The 18,531-nt window shown below is 45.6% G+C and overlaps 3 protein-coding genes across 4 annotated transcripts in view; 2 read left to right on the forward strand and 1 right to left on the reverse strand.

The window, feature by feature from the left end:
• Positions 1-5,838, forward strand: part of PXK (PX domain containing serine/threonine kinase like) — a 33,747-nt gene extending 27,909 nt beyond the window's left edge. For both annotated transcript variants that reach the window (XM_084214150.1, XM_084214151.1), the window contains exon 18: positions 4,327-5,838. In XM_084214150.1, the coding sequence (XP_084070276.1) occupies positions 4,327-4,523 (197 nt within the window). In that variant the 3' untranslated portion in view covers positions 4,524-5,838. The remainder of the gene's footprint in view (positions 1-4,326) is intronic.
• A 677-nt stretch (positions 5,839-6,515) lies between these two features.
• Positions 6,516-10,279, reverse strand: PDHB (pyruvate dehydrogenase E1 subunit beta). The gene is made up of 9 exons (XM_084214152.1): positions 10,116-10,279; positions 9,847-9,954; positions 9,713-9,775; positions 9,594-9,629; positions 9,223-9,508; positions 8,111-8,221; positions 7,411-7,502; positions 6,987-7,128; positions 6,516-6,688 (listed from the first exon to the last, which is right to left on the reverse strand). The coding sequence occupies exons 1-9, from the start codon at positions 10,251-10,253 to the stop codon at positions 6,543-6,545; spliced, it is 1,122 nt and encodes a 373-aa protein (XP_084070278.1). The 5' UTR covers positions 10,254-10,279; the 3' UTR covers positions 6,516-6,542.
• A 245-nt stretch (positions 10,280-10,524) lies between these two features.
• KCTD6 (potassium channel tetramerization domain containing 6) lies at positions 10,525-18,529 on the forward strand. Its single transcript, XM_084214436.1, has 3 exons — positions 10,525-10,692; positions 15,824-15,932; positions 17,147-18,529. The coding sequence occupies exons 2-3, from the start codon at positions 15,906-15,908 to the stop codon at positions 17,831-17,833; spliced, it is 714 nt and encodes a 237-aa protein (XP_084070562.1). The 5' UTR covers positions 10,525-10,692; positions 15,824-15,905; the 3' UTR covers positions 17,834-18,529.
• Positions 18,530-18,531: the final 2 nt, after the last annotated feature.

Consider the following 18,531-nt stretch of genomic DNA (forward strand, 5'->3'; position numbering starts at 1 on the left):
AAGGTGTCTCTGGAGATGTCTGGAGATCTTGGCTCTCATGGGCTGTTCTCACTGGTGAGAATGTTTTGGGCTGGTGGTGTTGCAGGTTCTTAGCTAAATAACATATTTGAAATGCATTGTTAGATCATGCAAGTGACTCTAATGTAACATCCTGTGTTTCTGACATTCTCCTGGTGTGGTTCTTTTTTTTCTCCACAATTCTTTGCTTCTGCTGTGAAAATCTGTTCCTTTTTTTTTTTTTTTGTGGCTGTGAGCAGTGGCTAGGATCAGAAGGGGTGCAGAACAGTGTGGTATGAGTTATTTAAAATTTCACTGAATATTTCCTAAATCAAATTAGACTGTAAGTACATCAAGATCTCTTTCAACAGAGAAAAATTTGGTGGGTGTCACTTTTGCTTCTCAGGACTTCCCTGCAGGAGTAGTGAAAGAATTGTACTTAACAATCTTTTTCTGTGCCAGTTGCTCTGAATCCTTCAGTATGGTGTGTGTCATTGGCACCCTTATGGTGCCTCTTTCCTGCCCCTCACCTTCCTGGAAAACAGGTGGAATGCTTTAGGAAGTGCTTTTCCTGAGTGTCTCTGACCACAAGTGTGAATACAGATGTTAATACAGCAGGAAGTGTTTCTTGAACTGAATGGATTTTGTCTTCTGTGGCTAATCTTCCTGCAGATTTCTTTCTAAATCTCTCTAAATGCACTTTAATCCTGTAGAACTTGAATATTATGGCATGTGCAACTGAAAGCATGGATGTTGTATTTGTTATCAAGTATAATAATGCTTAGAGCATGGAAAATTGTGGTTCATTTTTCAGAATTGAATGAAGTATTGTAAATGTAATACAAAATAGTCAATGTGCTGTCCTCATATTTGTCAGTGAGTAAGAATGTGTTGACTTCTGTACTAACTTTTCAGCTAACAGTGTCTGTTTTTCTTGCTTTGACACGAGAACTGGATGATTAACTTGTGTCCTCTCTCTTTCTCTGCTGTCTTCAATAGAGCATGCATCATTTTGAACGTGAATTTTCGGAAAAGTAAGCTAATGCTGATTTATCTCTTTAAAGATGCTCTGTTTCTGAATGGGAAAGTTGGATGCAAATCTTAAAGTTGCTTAGTATTGGGAGGGAATAGAAGAAAAAAAATCTGAATGTTCTTACAGATTATTTTAATGAAATACAGCATCTTTAAAAACTATCACTAAAATATTTTCTTTGTTCACATCCCATTCTCAGCCAAATTTTTAATGCTGTTTGCACAATTGCTGTCACTTTAAATTCATAATTAAGTTTTTGTTTCAATTCAGGCATCAAGTTTACAGCATCTGATTTACTTCCTATTCCTTTTAACACACTCTTTTAACAAAAATGTCCCTGTAAAAACCCTTGGTAAGTTCTTGTTTGAGTGTTTTATTCTTACAACTGCATGAATGAATAAAATGTGTGTTTGCAGGCAACATCCTTCAACATTGGTTTTTGAAGGGCCTAGTGATAGCTAAGCACTTGTTTCAAATGTTTTTTGTAGTAAATACAGGAAAATATTTCACTGTAGGGCAGAACAATTTCATCTGTAGATGTAAATGTATATGAATGCATGTGTGTGAACTCAGATTTCTTTTGCACCACTTGTGTCAAGAAGGGCAGGACAGCTTGGTGTTGATTACCTAACTGAAATGAATGGATTTGAAGATTTTTGAAGATTTCTTAATTAACAGGTTCAATATGTAATGTCATAGCTAGTCAGATGCCATTCTGAACCCTGAGTGTATTTCTGTCTTACAGCAGAGCTGAAGTGTAAGGGTGTAATTCTCTGTTAGCAGTTTCCCAAGACTTAAACTACATGGTGTTGTCCCCAGCTCAATTTTTCAATAACAGTGAGTCCTGAGGAATTTAACAATTTTCCAGGAAGAAAGGTGATCTCTGCCCCTACTTCCTTGTCTTTTCTACTCTTGTAAAATAACGAGACCAAAATTTGAAGATAACACCTGAAATTTTGGCCTACTAGTACTTAGTGATCCAAGCATTTTGTGTCTTTTTTGCCCTCTGTGTGTCAAACATCTGCCTTCTTTCACACGTTACCACTGTATTTGTATTTCCTGGCCACTGCTTTCGTGGCCATTCCCTATTGCATCTTGTACTACTACTTGCATAGTCTGAGCCTCACCTTGCAATTCCAGACAAAAATCTTGTCTTTGTTCTCTGCAGTTCTTGCATCTCTTTGATGCATTTCTTTTGTGATGAGCTGCTCTTGGTGTTTTCACAGCAGTTTACATGATCTGTTTGGAGGTAGGTTGGTGCACCAGTCCTGCAGGGTCCTGCTCTGAACACTTCAACCACTAAATGGCTACTTGGACTACTCTTGGTCTTGTTCTGCCTTTGGCCAAGTGCCAAGTTTTTCTTCCCTGGCATCAATCCACTAGAGAAACAGGACTCTAGTGCTGGGAATGTTTTGTCAGTATTTCTAATAGTAAATTGATGTACATCTTTGGCAAGTGTAAAGAGCAGATTTATATAAGTTAGATGGCCCCAGTTTGCAATTTATTTCAGTTTGTGTTGCCATTGTGTGAAGTTTTGGTTCCCTCAGAAAGCAGTTGATTCACATGCAACAGGCAGGTTAAATTGTTTCAGTTGATCTCTGGTGTTTCTATTAGGACTTGAGTATTTCCTCTGGAAGGGAAGAGAGTGAAGATGAGCTCAGTGTGTACTTCAATGCTTTGTTTTCACAGAAGGTTTTTGTGCTAATGAGAATTTCTCCTGAAGAGCTGGAAGTGCTACAGTCACAGGACATATTAATGTACTCTGCCAAAATTGGATGCTTTATGTGAATACTCTGCATTTTGAGCTTGCTCTCATATGGGAAAAGTCTTTCTTCAAAGACTGGTACAGATAGAAAATGAAGGAGTTTTGAATTATGTCTGCCATCTAGTATAACTGCTTGTTTTAATAACAGCAGTTCTGTTTTTACTGTTACTTGTTAGCCTAAAAACAATTGTTGATGAGGAATTGACAGACAAATGGAGCACAGAGAACTTTTGTCTGCTTTTTTTCTGTAGTTGAGCCTTATCCTTCATCAAATCCCTTTTGAGTCTGAGTGGCATAATGTTACATAATTACTTGATATTTGCTCACTTCTACCAAGCAGTTCACTTCAGGAATGACAGTCTCTTGGTTGCCTTCATGTTGGTTTACTTGCCCTGTATCACAGTTCTTGCCACTTCCCAGTATATTCCTCTTTGTAGGTCAGAGCTACTGGAAGGAAGTGTTAATAGGTGCCATTTGTCTCTTCAGTCTTCCTATGGCATAACTCAGGATCTAGATGACATTCAAATTCACTGCTGAGCAGTGCCAGGATATTAATCATGATGTCCCTACTCCTTCCAAAATATGAGACAAGATGGCCCATTGTTATTTGACTTGTGTAGCAGTGATGGTGCAGGGTGCAGTAGCAGGGCTGCACAAGATCAGGGTGCCTGGGAGAGTGCCAGGGCAAATGAGGGAGGCCACTTGCCTGGGTCTGAACTGCCAGGAAACAGCTCCATGCAAGCCCTTGCTGCTGGAGCAGCTGCACGTTCCACTGTGGGCTCTGGCTTCCCAGGGAGTCAGGACTGGAGGCTGAGGTTGGATGAGAAGCAGAAAGTGGATGTGGCTGGCGTAGAGAGCAAGGGAGAGTACAAAGGTGGGAACAGGAGAGGCAGGCTGGAGGTGTGTGACAGTGTTGTGATTCATTCAGTCTGTCAAAACAACCATGTGTTACAACATATTTGGAGAAAGTCAAACAGAACTTTGGAAGTGTAAAACACTTCCAGAAAACTCTATCTGCAGTTAGTACTTTAAAATGAGGTATAATCTGGCCAAGCAAATGGTCATCAAAGATACTACAGTGATGTGGTTCTTCATTCATAGGAATGTAAAGTGAGTTATGTAAGTAAGAACAGGAAGTAAAATTGGCTTCCAGTCTTTGTTGCTGTTTGTGTCCCCCAAACAAACTGCCTCACTAGGGACAAACAGGAGAAGCTGAAAACCTGGGAAGTCCCGTTCAGTGATCTCTGTTTTCCTTGGTGCAAGATCACATATGAGTCATGTTTTGCATGAGTCCTGAGGCCCTTCAGGCTTCGTTTCAGAGGTATCTCAGATGGCATGGTATCTCACCTGCAGATAGAGGGATTTGATCACTTTGGCATCTTCCATCTGTTCTGTTCTTCACACTCCACTGGCATTCAAGGGATGATGGGACTAGTGCAGGACTGACCAAGTCCAGCCATGCAGCTGCAGGCCTCTGGGGCAGGACATGCCTGGCGTAACCAAACTCCATCTTCTCTCCCCACCTTCTCAGGAGCATCGTCCATTCCCCCAGCCCCGCCGCCCCCGCCCCCGCCCCCAGCAGCTCCGCCCCCGAGCACGGAGGTGCCCACGGTGCGGCCCGAGGTCAGCGCCAGCCGAGGAGCCCTGCTCAGCTCCATCCAAAACTTCCAGAAAGGAACTTTGAAGAAAACACAGACGTGCGACTACAGCGCTCCCAGGATCAGCTGAGGCCACTGGTCACTCCAGGATTCAATTCCCTCTCCCCCTCCTGTGCTGACCCTCCTGACCAGCAACTGCCCCACCAGCACACAGCAGCTGCAGCTCCCCTCTCCCTGGTTTCAGCTTTCCCGGGTAGCAGCACTGCCTGCCTGAGCTGCTCTGCCCTGCTGGGATAAGTATTCCAGTCTTTACTTGGCTGCAGGAGCTGTGTTCTCTAGCTACAGCTTCAGGGGTACAGCAACTCCTATATAGCTGAATAAAAAAATCTGAAAATAGGAATGACCTTGATGATGGTAAATGCATTTTTCCTAGCTCCATTCCACGCCATTTTTCAAATTACAGGAATGTAGTTTTAGTCTGCTCAGTTTTTCAACTCTTTTCATGTACTTGTAACTCATCTTAATTCTTGCTGCATGGAGTCAACAATTTGTTTTACATAATCTCTCCCTTAAAATGTACTGCACAGGTGAGGGAACTGGAGAATTAAATCTTATTCCCACCATGTTTTGCTGGTGGAGTTAAAATATTGTCTCATGAAGCTTGTTTAAATGGACATCCTACCTGCAGCTCCAGGGGAAAGTGTTTTTAAATGAGGAAGCAGTTGAAGTGGGAGGTTAGAGGGCACTAGGATGTTATTGTTGATTTAATTATAAGAAAAGTTACTTCAAGTTAATTCTATCATTTTAAACTTTATTGCAAGATCCTTTTTGATTTAAAACCTTAAACAAATTGCACTTTAAAGGATTATAGATAATCCATTTTTTTAAATTCAAGTACATCAGTGTTTGTTACTATGCAGAGAATGTCTGTACAAAGTTTCATGTAACCTGTGATAATCATTTTTATTAAAATGTTAATGGAATTCCTTCAGCAGCATGTGGTGGGTATGTTCCGGTGGGATTCAACCTCCAAGCCAGACCTCCCAAGAACTGAACAGCACCTCTGCTAAAGGAAATACCCTGGGGAGTATTCCTGGCTCTGCAGAAACAGGGCCCAAGCTCTTCTGTCTGCTTACAGAAGATCCTCTCCCCCCCATTCACCTGAGGGGCAGAGCACACCCTGCTGCACAGGCTCCTCAAGGCAGCTTTTCCTCTGTACCAGAAGCTGCTGAGGGAAGCCTGGCAGAGCTCCCTGGGCTGCAGTGATCTCTAAAGGCTGCTCTGAATGTGTCCCAGCTCTTCATACACACTCCACACACCTGCTGCTCAGGCTCAGTGCAGCTGAATAAACTAACTCATTTTGCACTGCAAGAGCTACAGTAAGAGCGTGCTGTTGTCAGCCCAGGTGGGGAGTTAAAAAAAAAAAAAAAAAGAAACCACAAAAAGCTTGAATAGTAAAAGCAAAGCATCTGGCCTTTTTTTCTTTTTTTAATCATTCTCATGTGGCAGCCAGTAAGGAAAAATCAGGTATTGCTTCCCATCATGTAGTGGAAAGGTTCAGGATCTTTATTTCAGCTCTTGTACAGAAGCCTTTCTGCATGTGCAGAGTGCTCTTCAAACCAGACACAGCCACCATCTCTTAACCCAGCCCTGGGCTGCCACAGCCTCCGCTCAGAGCTGCAGTGAACTGCTGCACTGACGGGCTGGGCTCCACTGATCAGCCTGATCATTGCTCTTTCATGAGCCTTGCAACCACAGGCTCCTGCAGCTGTACAGCATTCAAGGCCTGCTCTTGCTCTCTGCAGCTCTGCATTCAATCACTGCTGCAGCAGGTTCAACACAGCTCCTCTGGTACTCACAAGCCAAGCAAAACCAGAGGATTTTTCCCTCACTCTGAATTTAGAACAGGGTTTCTCCACAAACAGCAGCACTAATCCAGCTGTACTGTTGAACAAACAAGCATTACCACATGGTTGCAGACAGAAAGTGTGGCTTGGGGGGGTAACCCCATATAAATATTTTGGGAGGTCAGTATACTTTCCCCACTGTACAAAAGATCATGGAGCTTATACAACAGAAATTATGCATACAACATGCCCAACACCAAGAATGCCTTGTAGAGCAGGATTTTAAAACATCTATTTACAACTTATATATTCAAAGTTTTTTTCACTGCAAATACTATATCCTTCACTTGAGGTATGCTGTTATCCTCTAAGATTTTTGCGTAAGGCATGGGGACATCAGCACCGGTGACACGCACAGCTGGAGCATCCAAGTAGTTAAAGGCAGGTCCTGAAACAGAAGACAGTGTCAGGTTGCCAAGTATTCAGCTTTTATCTTGAGTCAATTTCTGAATCGTACTCTATTTAAACAATTTTGTTCCTGTAGCTCTAATATTCCAGAGAGCAGTGTTCTGGCATGTTTGCGTTCATGCACTCTGGGGTTTGGTCACCCACCCAGTGAAAATCTCTAGAGTAAGACAGCTCCAGCTCATCTGATGTAACCTCTAACTCTGCTTTTGCCTGGCTTCCTCAAGAATAATCAGGATTTAGAGTAGGGAACGAGATCAGTGTGCTGTGAAACTGAGTACCTTCCATGATCCTGGCACAGATTTCAGCTCCTACTCCAAACTGGGGCCAACCTCCTTCTACAGTGACCAGATGGTTTGTCTTCATCACGCTGGCTTCCACTGTCTCCATGTCCATGGGTCGAATGGTTCGCAGGTTTATGACCTGGGGAAAGGCAGAGGGTGAGCCTGGCTGTGCCCTGAGCCTGGCAGCCACCACTGTCTGGGTACAGGGCCTCTCAGCGCTTCCAGCTGTTCTGACTCCCAAGACAAGGCTTAATAATTAATTTCTAACTCAGAAACATGAAAGGCACAAGCTGTTAGGGCACTTGTGAGTATTAAGACCCTTGTAGTTAATACACTCAAGTTTTGCAGAACTTGAACAAGTAGATGCTACTTTTTTCCCCCCACTTCAGGGAAAGAGAAAAGTAACCCAAACCCCACTCACCTCACACTCTACACCTTCTTTAGAAAGTACAGCAGCTGCTTCCAAACAATGGCCAACAGGTCTTGAGTGTGCCACTAATGTAACATGAGTTCCTAGAACAGAAACAAGAGTTAGAAAAAACTTCTTGAGATTTAAAGCTTTTCTCTAGACCTCAGGCTCCTTTCAAGGTAGCATTAGGATTCACTTGTAAATTTTAGGTTCTTAGATTGATTTGAAATACTGAGCCCAGACATAGTATGAACAGAGGAAAGGCCATATTAAGACACAAATTTTGCCCTTGAATTCAGGGAACCAAAGAGGTATTTACTAGAGTTTTCAGATTATCCTATTCAAATGTTCATATAATTCAGATATAAATTATGAACAAGTGGGCTGAAACACTACAGTGATCTCTTTTTGCATTTTTGACCAAAATCACATACTTAACGAGGAAAAAACTATTTCAGCCATCACCTACACAATCTATACTACAGAACAAATCCTTTATGGAATCCTTTAGAAGGGTATAGTTTAAGCTGAGATATGGACAATCCGGTAATGTTTCCTTGTAAGGGCAACAGAACATGAAACCACACTACTGGATAAAAGAACATTTGAATACTTAACATTTGAAATACTTTTCTGTAGCCTGAATAGATGAGAGGTTAAGAAGTCTCCAAGCATGTCAATTAATAAGGAAAGAAATGCCTTCTCAGCTTACCTTGCTTTTCTATTTTAGCTTTCCCAATGGGAATAACAAATTCCTTTGACTGTGCCTGTTCAGACATTTCAAAGGGAACACCATAGAGTAATTCACTTTCCAGCATCACAACTAGAAGGAAACATAATTGGATTAGTGTGTACAGCTGCAGGCCTGCACTGACCATTAACAGTCCTGCAGCTCAAGACAGCAAACCCACCCAGGCAACAAGGGAGTGAGGACTATGTTTGCAGAAGGAATTTTAAAAAAAGTAAATCTAAGTCTTTACTTCATTAATGATTTTTTTAAAAACCTTGTACAACTACTCTGAAATGAGCTGAGCTATTTTACTTTCTGTACATGACAATACAATCACTAGTTTTAGAAAGGTCTTATACTTTTAATTACCGTTTGTAAAAAAATAAAGTCAAAGGTTGCCCTGCTCTTGAATAAGGACATTCTGAATTTATCATTTGAATGTCATGATCTGTAAAATTGAGTTACATAGGCACTATATATGCAGGAATATAATATATAATATAATATAATATAATATAATATAATATAATATAATATAATATAATATAATATAATATAATATAATATAATATAATATAATATAATATAATATAATATAATATAATATAAATAATAATTCTCTTAACTCATTTTCACCCCTTCATGAAAGATTTGTAAATGCTCCCAGGTTTCCTGGTTGATACCAAACTAGCACTAAAACTGTGCACCTGGCAGCAGCACAAAGTCAGTCTACTGTTAGCATGGCAGGGCACTGTTATGTGGCAGCTAGTAAAGAAAAATCAGGTATTGTTTCCCATCACGTAGTGGAAAGGTTCAGGATCTTTATTTCAGCTCTTGTACAGAAGCCTTTCTGCATGTGCAGAGTGCTCTTCAAACCAGACACAGCCACCATCTCTTAACCCAGCCCTGGGCTGCAACAGCCTCTGCTCAGAGAGAAAGAGAAAAGCATGAAGCCTTCTGTGTCTTTTTACATACCCTAAAACTACAGTAAGCCAACTCTGAGTGCTTCAGGGTTTAACCAATCTTTGTTTTGTGGGGAAAACCAGACATTCCTTAGGATCGAGTGTCAGGTATTGCTACCTGCTCATGCCCACCTGGATTGTCATCCCGGATGGATGCTTTCAGCAGCCCTTTGGCATCCTCGGAGCTCCAGGGGCTGACGACTTTGAGGCCGGGGCAGTGGCCGTACCAGGCGGCGAAGCACTGCGAGTGCTGGGCGGCCACGCCCGCCGAGGCGCCGTTGGGGCCGCGGAACACGATGGGCACGGAGATGGAGCCCGCAGACATGTAACAGCTCTTGGCAGCAGAGTTGATCACCTGATCGATCGCTTGCATCGAGAAGTTGAATGTCATGAATTCACACACTGGTCTCAACCCTGCCTATTAAATGTATTGAAATATGGTTTTTGACATAAAAACAGTCTAATTTTTAAAACCAGAAGTAGAGGAATGCAAATGTACAAACCATAGCAGCACCGACAGCGATTCCTGCAAAGCCCATCTGAAAGAGAGGGAAACCAAGGGATAAGTACCAGGGAGCAGCTGATGGAGGGATCACCAGGATAGGAGAGAAGGCAGCCGCACCTCGGATATCGGGGTGTCGATGATCCTTTTGTCCCCGTACTTCTTCCAGAGGCCCCTGGAGATCTGCAGGATAGGAGAAAGGAGTCAGGGCCCGCCTGAAGCCCTTTCCCGGGCCGCCAACGTCTCCCACGTACCTTGTAGGCGCCATCGTACTGTGCCACCTCCTCGCCCAGCAGGAAGACGCGCTCGTCCCGCTCCAGCTCCTCATCCAGCGCCTGGTTCAGCGCGTCCCGCACCGTCACCTGCGAGACAGCGGCGGGCGGGCTGAGCGGGGAGCCGCTCCTCACACGGCGGAGTCACCTCAGCCCCGGGGCGAAGTCACCTCACCGCCCGCCCGCCCGCCCGGGGCCGGACCCTTCCTGAGGGGCGCGAGCCCCTCTCCGGGGGCAGCCCTCCCCGCTACCTGTATGGCGGCGGGCGCGGACAGGCGGAGGCCCCTGCGCTGCTGGAGCCGCTGGAGCGGGGCCCGGGCGCTGCGGCCGTGCGGGGCGAGGCGGGCGCCCAGCGCCAGGTGCCGCAGGGTCGCCGCAGCCGCCGCCATCTTGCCCGTGTCCTCTCGCCCTGGGCCGCCTGGCCCCGCCTCCCCGGCTCTCGCGAGAGGTTCCGCGGCTCGCGGGCGGCCGCGAGAAGCGCGCGGCCTTCTTGCGCCACTTCCGGCACCGGGGCCGTGCGGGGACCCCCGCGGGGCCGCGCGTGGCGCGCGCCCGAACGCCCCGCCCGCGGCCCCGGCCGGGCCCGCGCAGCCCCGCGGGGACGCGCCCGCGGGGACGGCCCAGAACGGCCGGGCGGGCCCTGGGCGGCGGGAACGCGCGTCCCGGCCGCGCCCGTCCGCCCCGCCCCGTCACCGACCGCCGGGGCGGGGCTCGCCGGGACACTCCCCCGCGCCGTCCCCGCCCGCGCCGGCGGCTCCGCTCCGGGCTCGGGCACAGTCCCCGCCGCTGCTGCCGCCAGGCTCCGCCTCAGCGCCGAGAGCTGCGCCCGTGAGTGCCGGAGCGGGCGGGGGGCGCGAGGCCGGGCCCCGGGGCTGCCCCGGCTCGGGGGGCGGTGCGGGGCGGGGGCCGCGGCCGCGGAGGGGAGCGCGTCACGGCGGGACGGGCGGGGAGCGGGGAGCGGGGCAGGTGCTGCGCCGGGCTCCCGGGGCCGTGCCTGGCCGCGCTCAGGGAGCGGAGGCCCCGAGTTCGAGTGGGGATGGGACCGGTGTTACGGGTCCTGTTCCGGGGAGGGCGCGGGGGATGCCCGGTGGGAGCCGCGGTGCCCGGCGGTGAGCCCTGGCAGGGAGGCTCCGAGACCCGTGGGCTTTGCTCCGGAACGGGAGGGGAGCGGGTCCCCCTTCCCCACCGGGAGAGGAGGCAGAGCTGGGACTCTGTTCTGGGAGGGGGTCAGGCTGTGGACTCTTGGGTCACTTGCGGGGAGAGAGGCAGAACGGGTTAATTCCCAGCATCTTTGCTGAATCACTGTGATCCGGGGGAGAGTTCTTTTACCACCATCTCGGTGGCTCTTTGGGATGGGAACGGGCACTTCCCGGCTCCTGCTGAAGCTCCTGCTGGACCCCACTCTGGGATTTTAGGGGACATTTCTGTCCCGTGTTGCTGTCACTCCTTGGTCCGTATGTGTGCTAAGTCCCATCTGTGTGCAGGGAGGCTCGGTCTTTCTGACACCTGCCTGCCGCCTAAACTGTTCAGAGACATGTTTCCTCAATGGAAGAACACTGGTTAATATCACAGAAGCCAAGTACATGGACAAACCCCAATTATTATCACAGGTCCTGGAAGCCTGAGTGCCCTGGGTTGCTTCAGCAGGACCCGGCTGGGTATTAGAGTCCTCCTTTGGGTCTCTTATAGGAGGGCCAAAGTTGTACTGGGATGTCGGCTCTTCCAACAAGAAGCAATTGAAATAAAGGTTTGGAATCAGGACTTAAAACAGGATGTCATAGAGCTCCTTGGGGAAGGGATGGAAACTTTAGGAGCTTGGAATTTATAGTGAAGCAATTAAACATAAAGGAGTGAAAATGTTGAGTGGTTAGCGTGAGCGTTTTTCCATCCTGCCTGAGGTAAAGACTGAGCATTAGTAAAAAACAACCCAAGAAAAGCAAGAGCTAAGTTAACTTCTAATAAACTGCATTAGTCATGATAAACTTGACATGTGTAGAAGGTGGTAGGTTTTTTCTTTAGTGAAGCTGATCTGCTGAATTGCCAGAAGATTTGGTAACTGGTTGTTTTGAGAACGCTCCTCCTCCTCCTCACTCCCCTGGTTAGGGTGGCACAGAGCTGGAACTCGGGGTGCTCTGCAGACCATCAGCTCACTGTAGTTTGGTGGAGAACAGTCAGCACTGGTACTGCTCAGTGTTTGTCAGTTCAGGTGAGTCACCAATAATTTACAGTAAGAACTTGCCTTTCAAATATTCTGACTGGCTGGGAAAGAGAGAGGTTGTCCCTGTACAACATAACTGTGCTGGTGGATGGAGTTTCTTCTCATCCTGTGAGATCTAAGTGTGAAAGGCAGGGAGCTCACAAGGGGGTTGAGTAGCTGAAATGCCAAGTGTATGTCAGAGTCTTACCTTGCTCTTTTTCATTTTTAAGTTGCCACTGCTAGAATTCCTTCCATCTCTCGATTGCCGTAGGAATCAAAGGTAACTCTTGAGGTTAAACAGCCTGTGCTGTAATGATACCAAACTGTCCATGAAAGACTATTGCCACAAGTAAATCCCTTAATTCTTTTGTTTGAAAAACTAGATGAAGAACATTGAGAGCAAATGAGGTGGTCTGTGCCTCTTGACTTACAACGGCTTGGTGTATTTCTGCTCCTCCTTTGAGTAACTGCATGTTGCACCATTGCAGGGGTCTCTCCAGGAGTGGTAGCCTGTAGTCCCAGCAGTGGGAATGCCTGGCACGCCGGCCTGGCCTGAGTGTGTGTCTGTGTGTGTGTTTTCAAAGGTGCAGACGTTCATCTGACTCGTAAATGCTTTCTTTGAATTTCAGCTTGCAAACTGGTTTGCAGCTCTGTTCTGGGAGAAGCTGTGCTGGAGTTAGTGGCACTACCTGTTGCAGCAGTGTTGCTGATAAACAGCCCTGTAATCCTCTGAGTCATAACATATGAAATAAGAGTGAGCGTTTTATAAATGCAGGTATCCAGTTTGGTGTGTCGAGTATAAAGTGATGACCTGAGTGCTTTTCTTGCTTCTCACTGTGCATTTCCAGTTCTGGCTGTGCTGGGCTGTGGCAGGAGCCCCAGTGACCGTGTCACTGCTGTGTGTCCTCTCCCTGCACGCAGAGGAGTGTCACCACAGCAGGACTGTGGTTTGACACCATCTGTGCGCTTCTGCTCCCACCAGCGAGGGACATCCCGTTTGGCTGAACTGTGTCAGCAATTTGTCTGACTGATTTTCACTTTAAATATTCTTTTGTGGTTATCAAATGTAGGCTGCCTTGGGATATGACTGTGTGTCATCTGTAATTTGCTGTCTGGACAGGAGTAGCTGTTTGGCAAGCTTGTCCCTGCGTGCGGTCCATTGGTGTGTGACACAAGGACAGAGCTGGCTTGAGGCTGCCTGTGCAGCAGGGGATGGATGGAGTGTCTGCCCACCCCCTGGTGATCACTGTATCCCATTCAGGAGGATTTAAAGCATCATTAGAAGGGCATATGTCATGAAGGGTGTCCATCCTCAGCCTTGCTGTGATGTGGTTGGTGAGTCCTTAGCTCAGGTTGTACCCAAAGCTATTTTCACCTGTGAAGTTGTCTGGAAATTCAGAGCTCTCAGGCTGACCAGGGAGGTAGTGAAGAGCTGGGATCACACTCGGGGATTTTAGGATGGCCTCCTGGTATCTCCTTTTGTGTGGCACATCTCACTCCAGCACTGGTTTGCCAGGAAGGTCTGTGTGTGCTTTGTGGTTCTGGGTCCTTACACAAAGGTCACAGAGATTTCTCCATGCCCCTTCTGTGTTGAGGGCTAGGTTTGTTCCAGACAATTGCTCTTGTAAATTTTTCACGCTGGTATTACACAGCAGTGCTGTGATTAAAGATTAAATCAAGCCTTTGCACTGGTTTGCAGTGTCATCTCTTTCTTTCCCTGATGAAGTCTTGATTCCTCTGTACTGGACTTGCATGCTGACCAAAACAACGTCATAATCACTAGCTAAAATAACACTGATGGACTTATCTGCCTTGAAATATTCTGGATGTATAATTTGAGTTAATTTTATTAAGACTGCAGATCTCTTCTGTCATGATTACTGGGAGGTTTCTGGCTGGCTGCATCATCTCACTTTCAAGTGAGTGTCAGAAACCTATATCAGTCTTATATGGTTTTAATGCATCTGCATGTTATCCTTGTCTTGTACTTGACCAGAATAACACCTCCAATTGCTACAATTTAAAAGGTCTGGTCTCTTGCTAAAAGTTTACAAACTACTTGAGTGACAATTGAAAAAAAAAAACCCTAAAACCAAACCAAACAAAAAACCCCCCAAACAAACAAACAAACCCAGAAAAAACCCAAACCCCAAAACCAAAACAAAATGAAACAAAAAACCAAACAGCAAAACCCTGAAATAATTCACTTCTTGATTTGTGAACATTTAAAAAAAATAATTACAGAGGCTGGCAAAAGAGCTGGTGTTCCAGGTTTATCTGCTGTTGGGGGATGTGCTTTAATGTACTCTCTTGAGGCATACTCTGTCTCTAATTTGTAAAAATAGGATCCTGGTATGACTTGTTCTGTATCTTAGTATTCTTTAGTCTTCTGTTGTCTGACCTCACTATTTTCATATACTGATTTTGGTTTTTTTACTCTTTAATCCACCTGAGATGCAGCTGGGGCTGTGCTTGTGCTGCTGGGTCCCAAAGACCTGACCTGCTGGACACTGTTTTGCCCAGGCTGTGGATTTGGGCAGGGCAGCAGGGCACAGAGAGGTGTGCTGCCTTGTTCTGTGGTGAATGAAACCAACCTCATTTCCTAGGAATGAGAAGGGCAAGTTATCTTTTTTGGTTGGGAATTAACTGTGAACATCAAGTTGTTTTGGAACGTGGGGCTCTGGCTTGGCTAAATCTTTGTGCTGCCTTTAGCTGGGTGGCTGTAAGTTGAAGTTTGTTAGTAAAGAGGATGGGACCAGAAGTCTTGGGAACTGTGTGGTCTTTTAAGATGTAAAAATAAACAAAGCTGAGAAGCTCTACCCTACTTAAAACAGGCTGACCTAAATTTTCAGCAATTCTAGCAGAGAGGCAGGCTCTGGGTAGGGATAAAGGCTTTACTGATGACTGGCTTCCCTGTCCTTCCATTGCTTGACAAGGTTGACAGGCCACCTTTGGCAAATCAACACTGGACTCTGAGGTCATTCACTTCCCCCTTCTTGAGCTGCACAGCCTGACTGTGGATTTGCCTTGTGCTCCTGTGGACAGTCTCCTTGTTATGCAAGTCAACAGTTCAGCATCTTCTGGGAAGTCACAGCATGAATCTCTTCTCAAATTGCTTTTGTTGGAGTGTGTTGACAGCATGTTAGATGTCCTCTGGCTTGTCCCTACAGAGATTGCTTTTGAGAGTAGGTGTCTGGGAAGTCCTTTCACAGTCTTTGTCTGTAGATTAATGTTCTTGCTATCAGTTGCAGTTCTCCACTACTGAATTATTAATTCTGCAGTGAGGGTTTTTTTCTTCTTAGTGTTCATTGACTTTCATGCTTGATTTATTTTTCTGAGCAGTTTGAAACTGGAGCATGGGAATGTTGACTAATATTAACAGATCACATATGTGACCTCAGAGGTGGTTAAATAAACATTTTAATTGGGAAAGTGACATCTGTCTTTCAAAGTACTCACAGTTTCCCAGGTGAAAGGTTGCTTGTGAACATGTATTGCCCTCAGAGGCACATTGCTTGTTATTCAAGAAAACTGGGGTGTTCAGCCAACTGCTGGAGTGGTTGTGTGTGCTCCAGAGGCAGTCCTGGGGGTAATGTGATGGGAGAAGAGGGTTTGCAGATTCTCCTGCTAACGTGACTTTGTAGCTGAATGCTTTTCTGGCAGAGACCCTGCCTTGATTGGAAAGCATTCCCCTTGGTGTTCTTGTAGGTACTGATGGTCTACCATGTTTTGTTCTGTGTTTGTGTGTGCTTTTTCCCGCAGGGAGATAAGAGGAGAGGAATTGTGTATCCTTTCAGCAGCCTTCTGTTAAACTTGGAATACCACAGCTCAAGCACGTGAACAGATGGATAATGGAGACTGGGGATATATGGTGAGTGCAAGTGTGCACTGTGCACTTCAACTGGGCTTCCAGGGTCTTGCAGCAAGAATCCTTCCAGATCTGCCTTCTGTAGATCCAGAGCTTCAGTCATGAGAGAGGGGAAACTATGCCTGTTCAAACAGCTTTACAACAGTTTACACACCTTCCCTGGAGTGCTGAACACCTCCTGTGCAGCTTGTGGGGAGTGCCCAGGTTCACATTTGCTGGGGACAATCAGCCAGGACTGAACTGATGCCTTGAGCTCACTGTTACCATTTTCCTAACACAAAAGCCGAAAATAGTTTATGCTTTTTGCTTATTATTTTAAGGACTTTAGTCATTTTATTTATCGAGAAAAGTATTTTTCCTTGTAAACCTTGTCTCAAACTAGACAAGCACATCTTATTTTCCTCCCCTTCTCATTCTGCTGCCATGCATATGTCTCTTTTCTCTGGCTGGCTGCAGTCCTGGTTGTTAGAGTTGGTGGCCAGATGGGATTTATGTTCCTTTCTCTCTTGCTTCCTCATGTGTTATCTGGAATCTGATGCAGACTGGTTTGTGCTCTGCTCCCCACTTCTATGCAGCACGCTAATTTGTTAATAAATATTTCTTTTTAGAGTTAAAAGCTGAAAGTTCTTTTTCTCCTTGCCTGTTTTAATGAAGCCTCTGAGCCAAAGCGTGGATTATTTTGATTGTGAGCTCTTGGTCCTGTGTTTAAACCTGCATTGTCTTCCTCTTTTGAGGGATAAAAAGAGGCTTAACGTTTGTTTGGCTGATTTTTTTTTTTTCTTCCTTTTTTTTATTTTGGTTTTGGTTTTGTTCTAGAATGAGAGACAGATTGTGAAAGTAAGGAACATTGCTGGGCCTCATTCTGACTAACTTGTTCTTCAGGAAATTTCTCTGTTCTCATTTCCCCGTCTGTAGAATAGGAAAAAACTTGCTGCCCGAATGCTAAACTTGATCCTGCGACAGTAGCTCAGTTGTTAAGATTTCTAAAGCATTCTGGAAATGTGCATTCTGCATGCTAAGTATCATCCTGTCTAGTTGCCAGTTGTGCCTTGTTGCTAGGTGGATTGGATTCGTTCAGGTTTGAGCAGCCCTTAGAAGCACTGAACGGGAGAAGTGTGATTCCCCCAGTTTTCCAGCAGTATTTGCCGTGTGTGTCAGCAAGGTGATCGAATCTTCTTGTTGGGGCTTGATAAACTCTGCAATTTCTCTCTTTCTAGATGACTGATCCAGTCACGCTAAATGTGGGTGGACACATGTATACGACCTCCCTCACAACTCTAACGAGATATCCTGACTCAATGCTCGGGGCCATGTTCAGGGGAGACTTCCCCACTGCCAGGGACTCTCAGGGCAATTACTTTATTGACAGAGATGGACCACTTTTCCGTTATGTTCTTAACTTTTTAAGGACCTCAGAGCTCACTTTGCCACTGGACTTCAAGGAGTTTGACCTGCTCCGGAAGGAAGCAGACTTCTATCAGATTGAACCCTTAATTCAGTGTCTCAATGACCCCAAGCCTCTGTATCCTGTGGATACCTTTGAGGAGGTGGTGGAGCTGTCCAGCACCCGGAAGCTTTCCAAGTACTCCAACCCGGTGGCTGTGATCATCACGCAGCTCACCATCACGACCAAGGTCCATGCACTACTGGAAGGCATTTCAAACCACTTCACCAAGTGGAATAAGCACATGATGGACACCAGGGACTGCCAGGTGTCCTTCACCTTTGGGCCATGTGATTACCACCAGGAAGTGTCGCTGCGAGTCCATCTCATGGAGTACATCACCAAGCAAGGCTTCACGATCAGGAACACCAGGGTCCATCACATGAGCGAGCGTGCCAATGAAAACACAGTGGAACATAACTGGACTTTCTGCAGACTGGCACGGAAAACAGATGACTGATTCTGACTCCACAGGAGCCACTTCAGTGATTAGCAACTTAATTGGACAGTGAACCCAAGAGAGTCTGGATTTTGACTAAAGCAACAATATGGGCTTTTTTTATACGACTATTTATTGTTTATCAGTGAGGACTGGAGGAGTTTCATTCTCTAGCAGCTCTGTTCTTTTGTCCAGTTCAGAAAAAAAACCGTGCATGTGCCTGTTCAGTCAAGACACCTTTTTGTTTGAAAGAGGAAGTCCGAAGAATCAGTACAATAGGGTATTTTGTGTCATTAACACAATTCTCTGACTCGACTCAAAGTGCTAAAATTACCTCTTGTTTAAATGGTTTCTAATCCATCTAATGTTATGACACTGGGAGCAAGAAACAAAAAAGATTTTAAAATGCAGTTGGGGAGAAGCTGCTATTGTGTAGACTAATTTAGTTTCAAAATCAATAAACAGTATTGTAATATTCTAGGAAAACAAATCCCACCCTTTAAAAGTACTTGATAAGTACAGTTTCTTACAGTTATGACAACTGTTTCTTTCTATGCATATAAATCAAGCAACCAAATATTATCTGTAGCCATGGAAATATGATTACAAATATTTATATTGGATTCTAAATGCAAAATGTCCCTGTGGTAGAATTCATATTTTTAATGCCTGGTGCAATATTATTCCCAAGTGTAATGCCTGCCAGAAGAAGCTAATAA

This window comes from Fringilla coelebs (assembly GCF_963513975.1).
Source record: "Fringilla coelebs genome assembly, chromosome: 13".
Classification (NCBI taxonomy): Eukaryota; Metazoa; Chordata; class Aves; order Passeriformes; family Fringillidae; genus Fringilla; species Fringilla coelebs.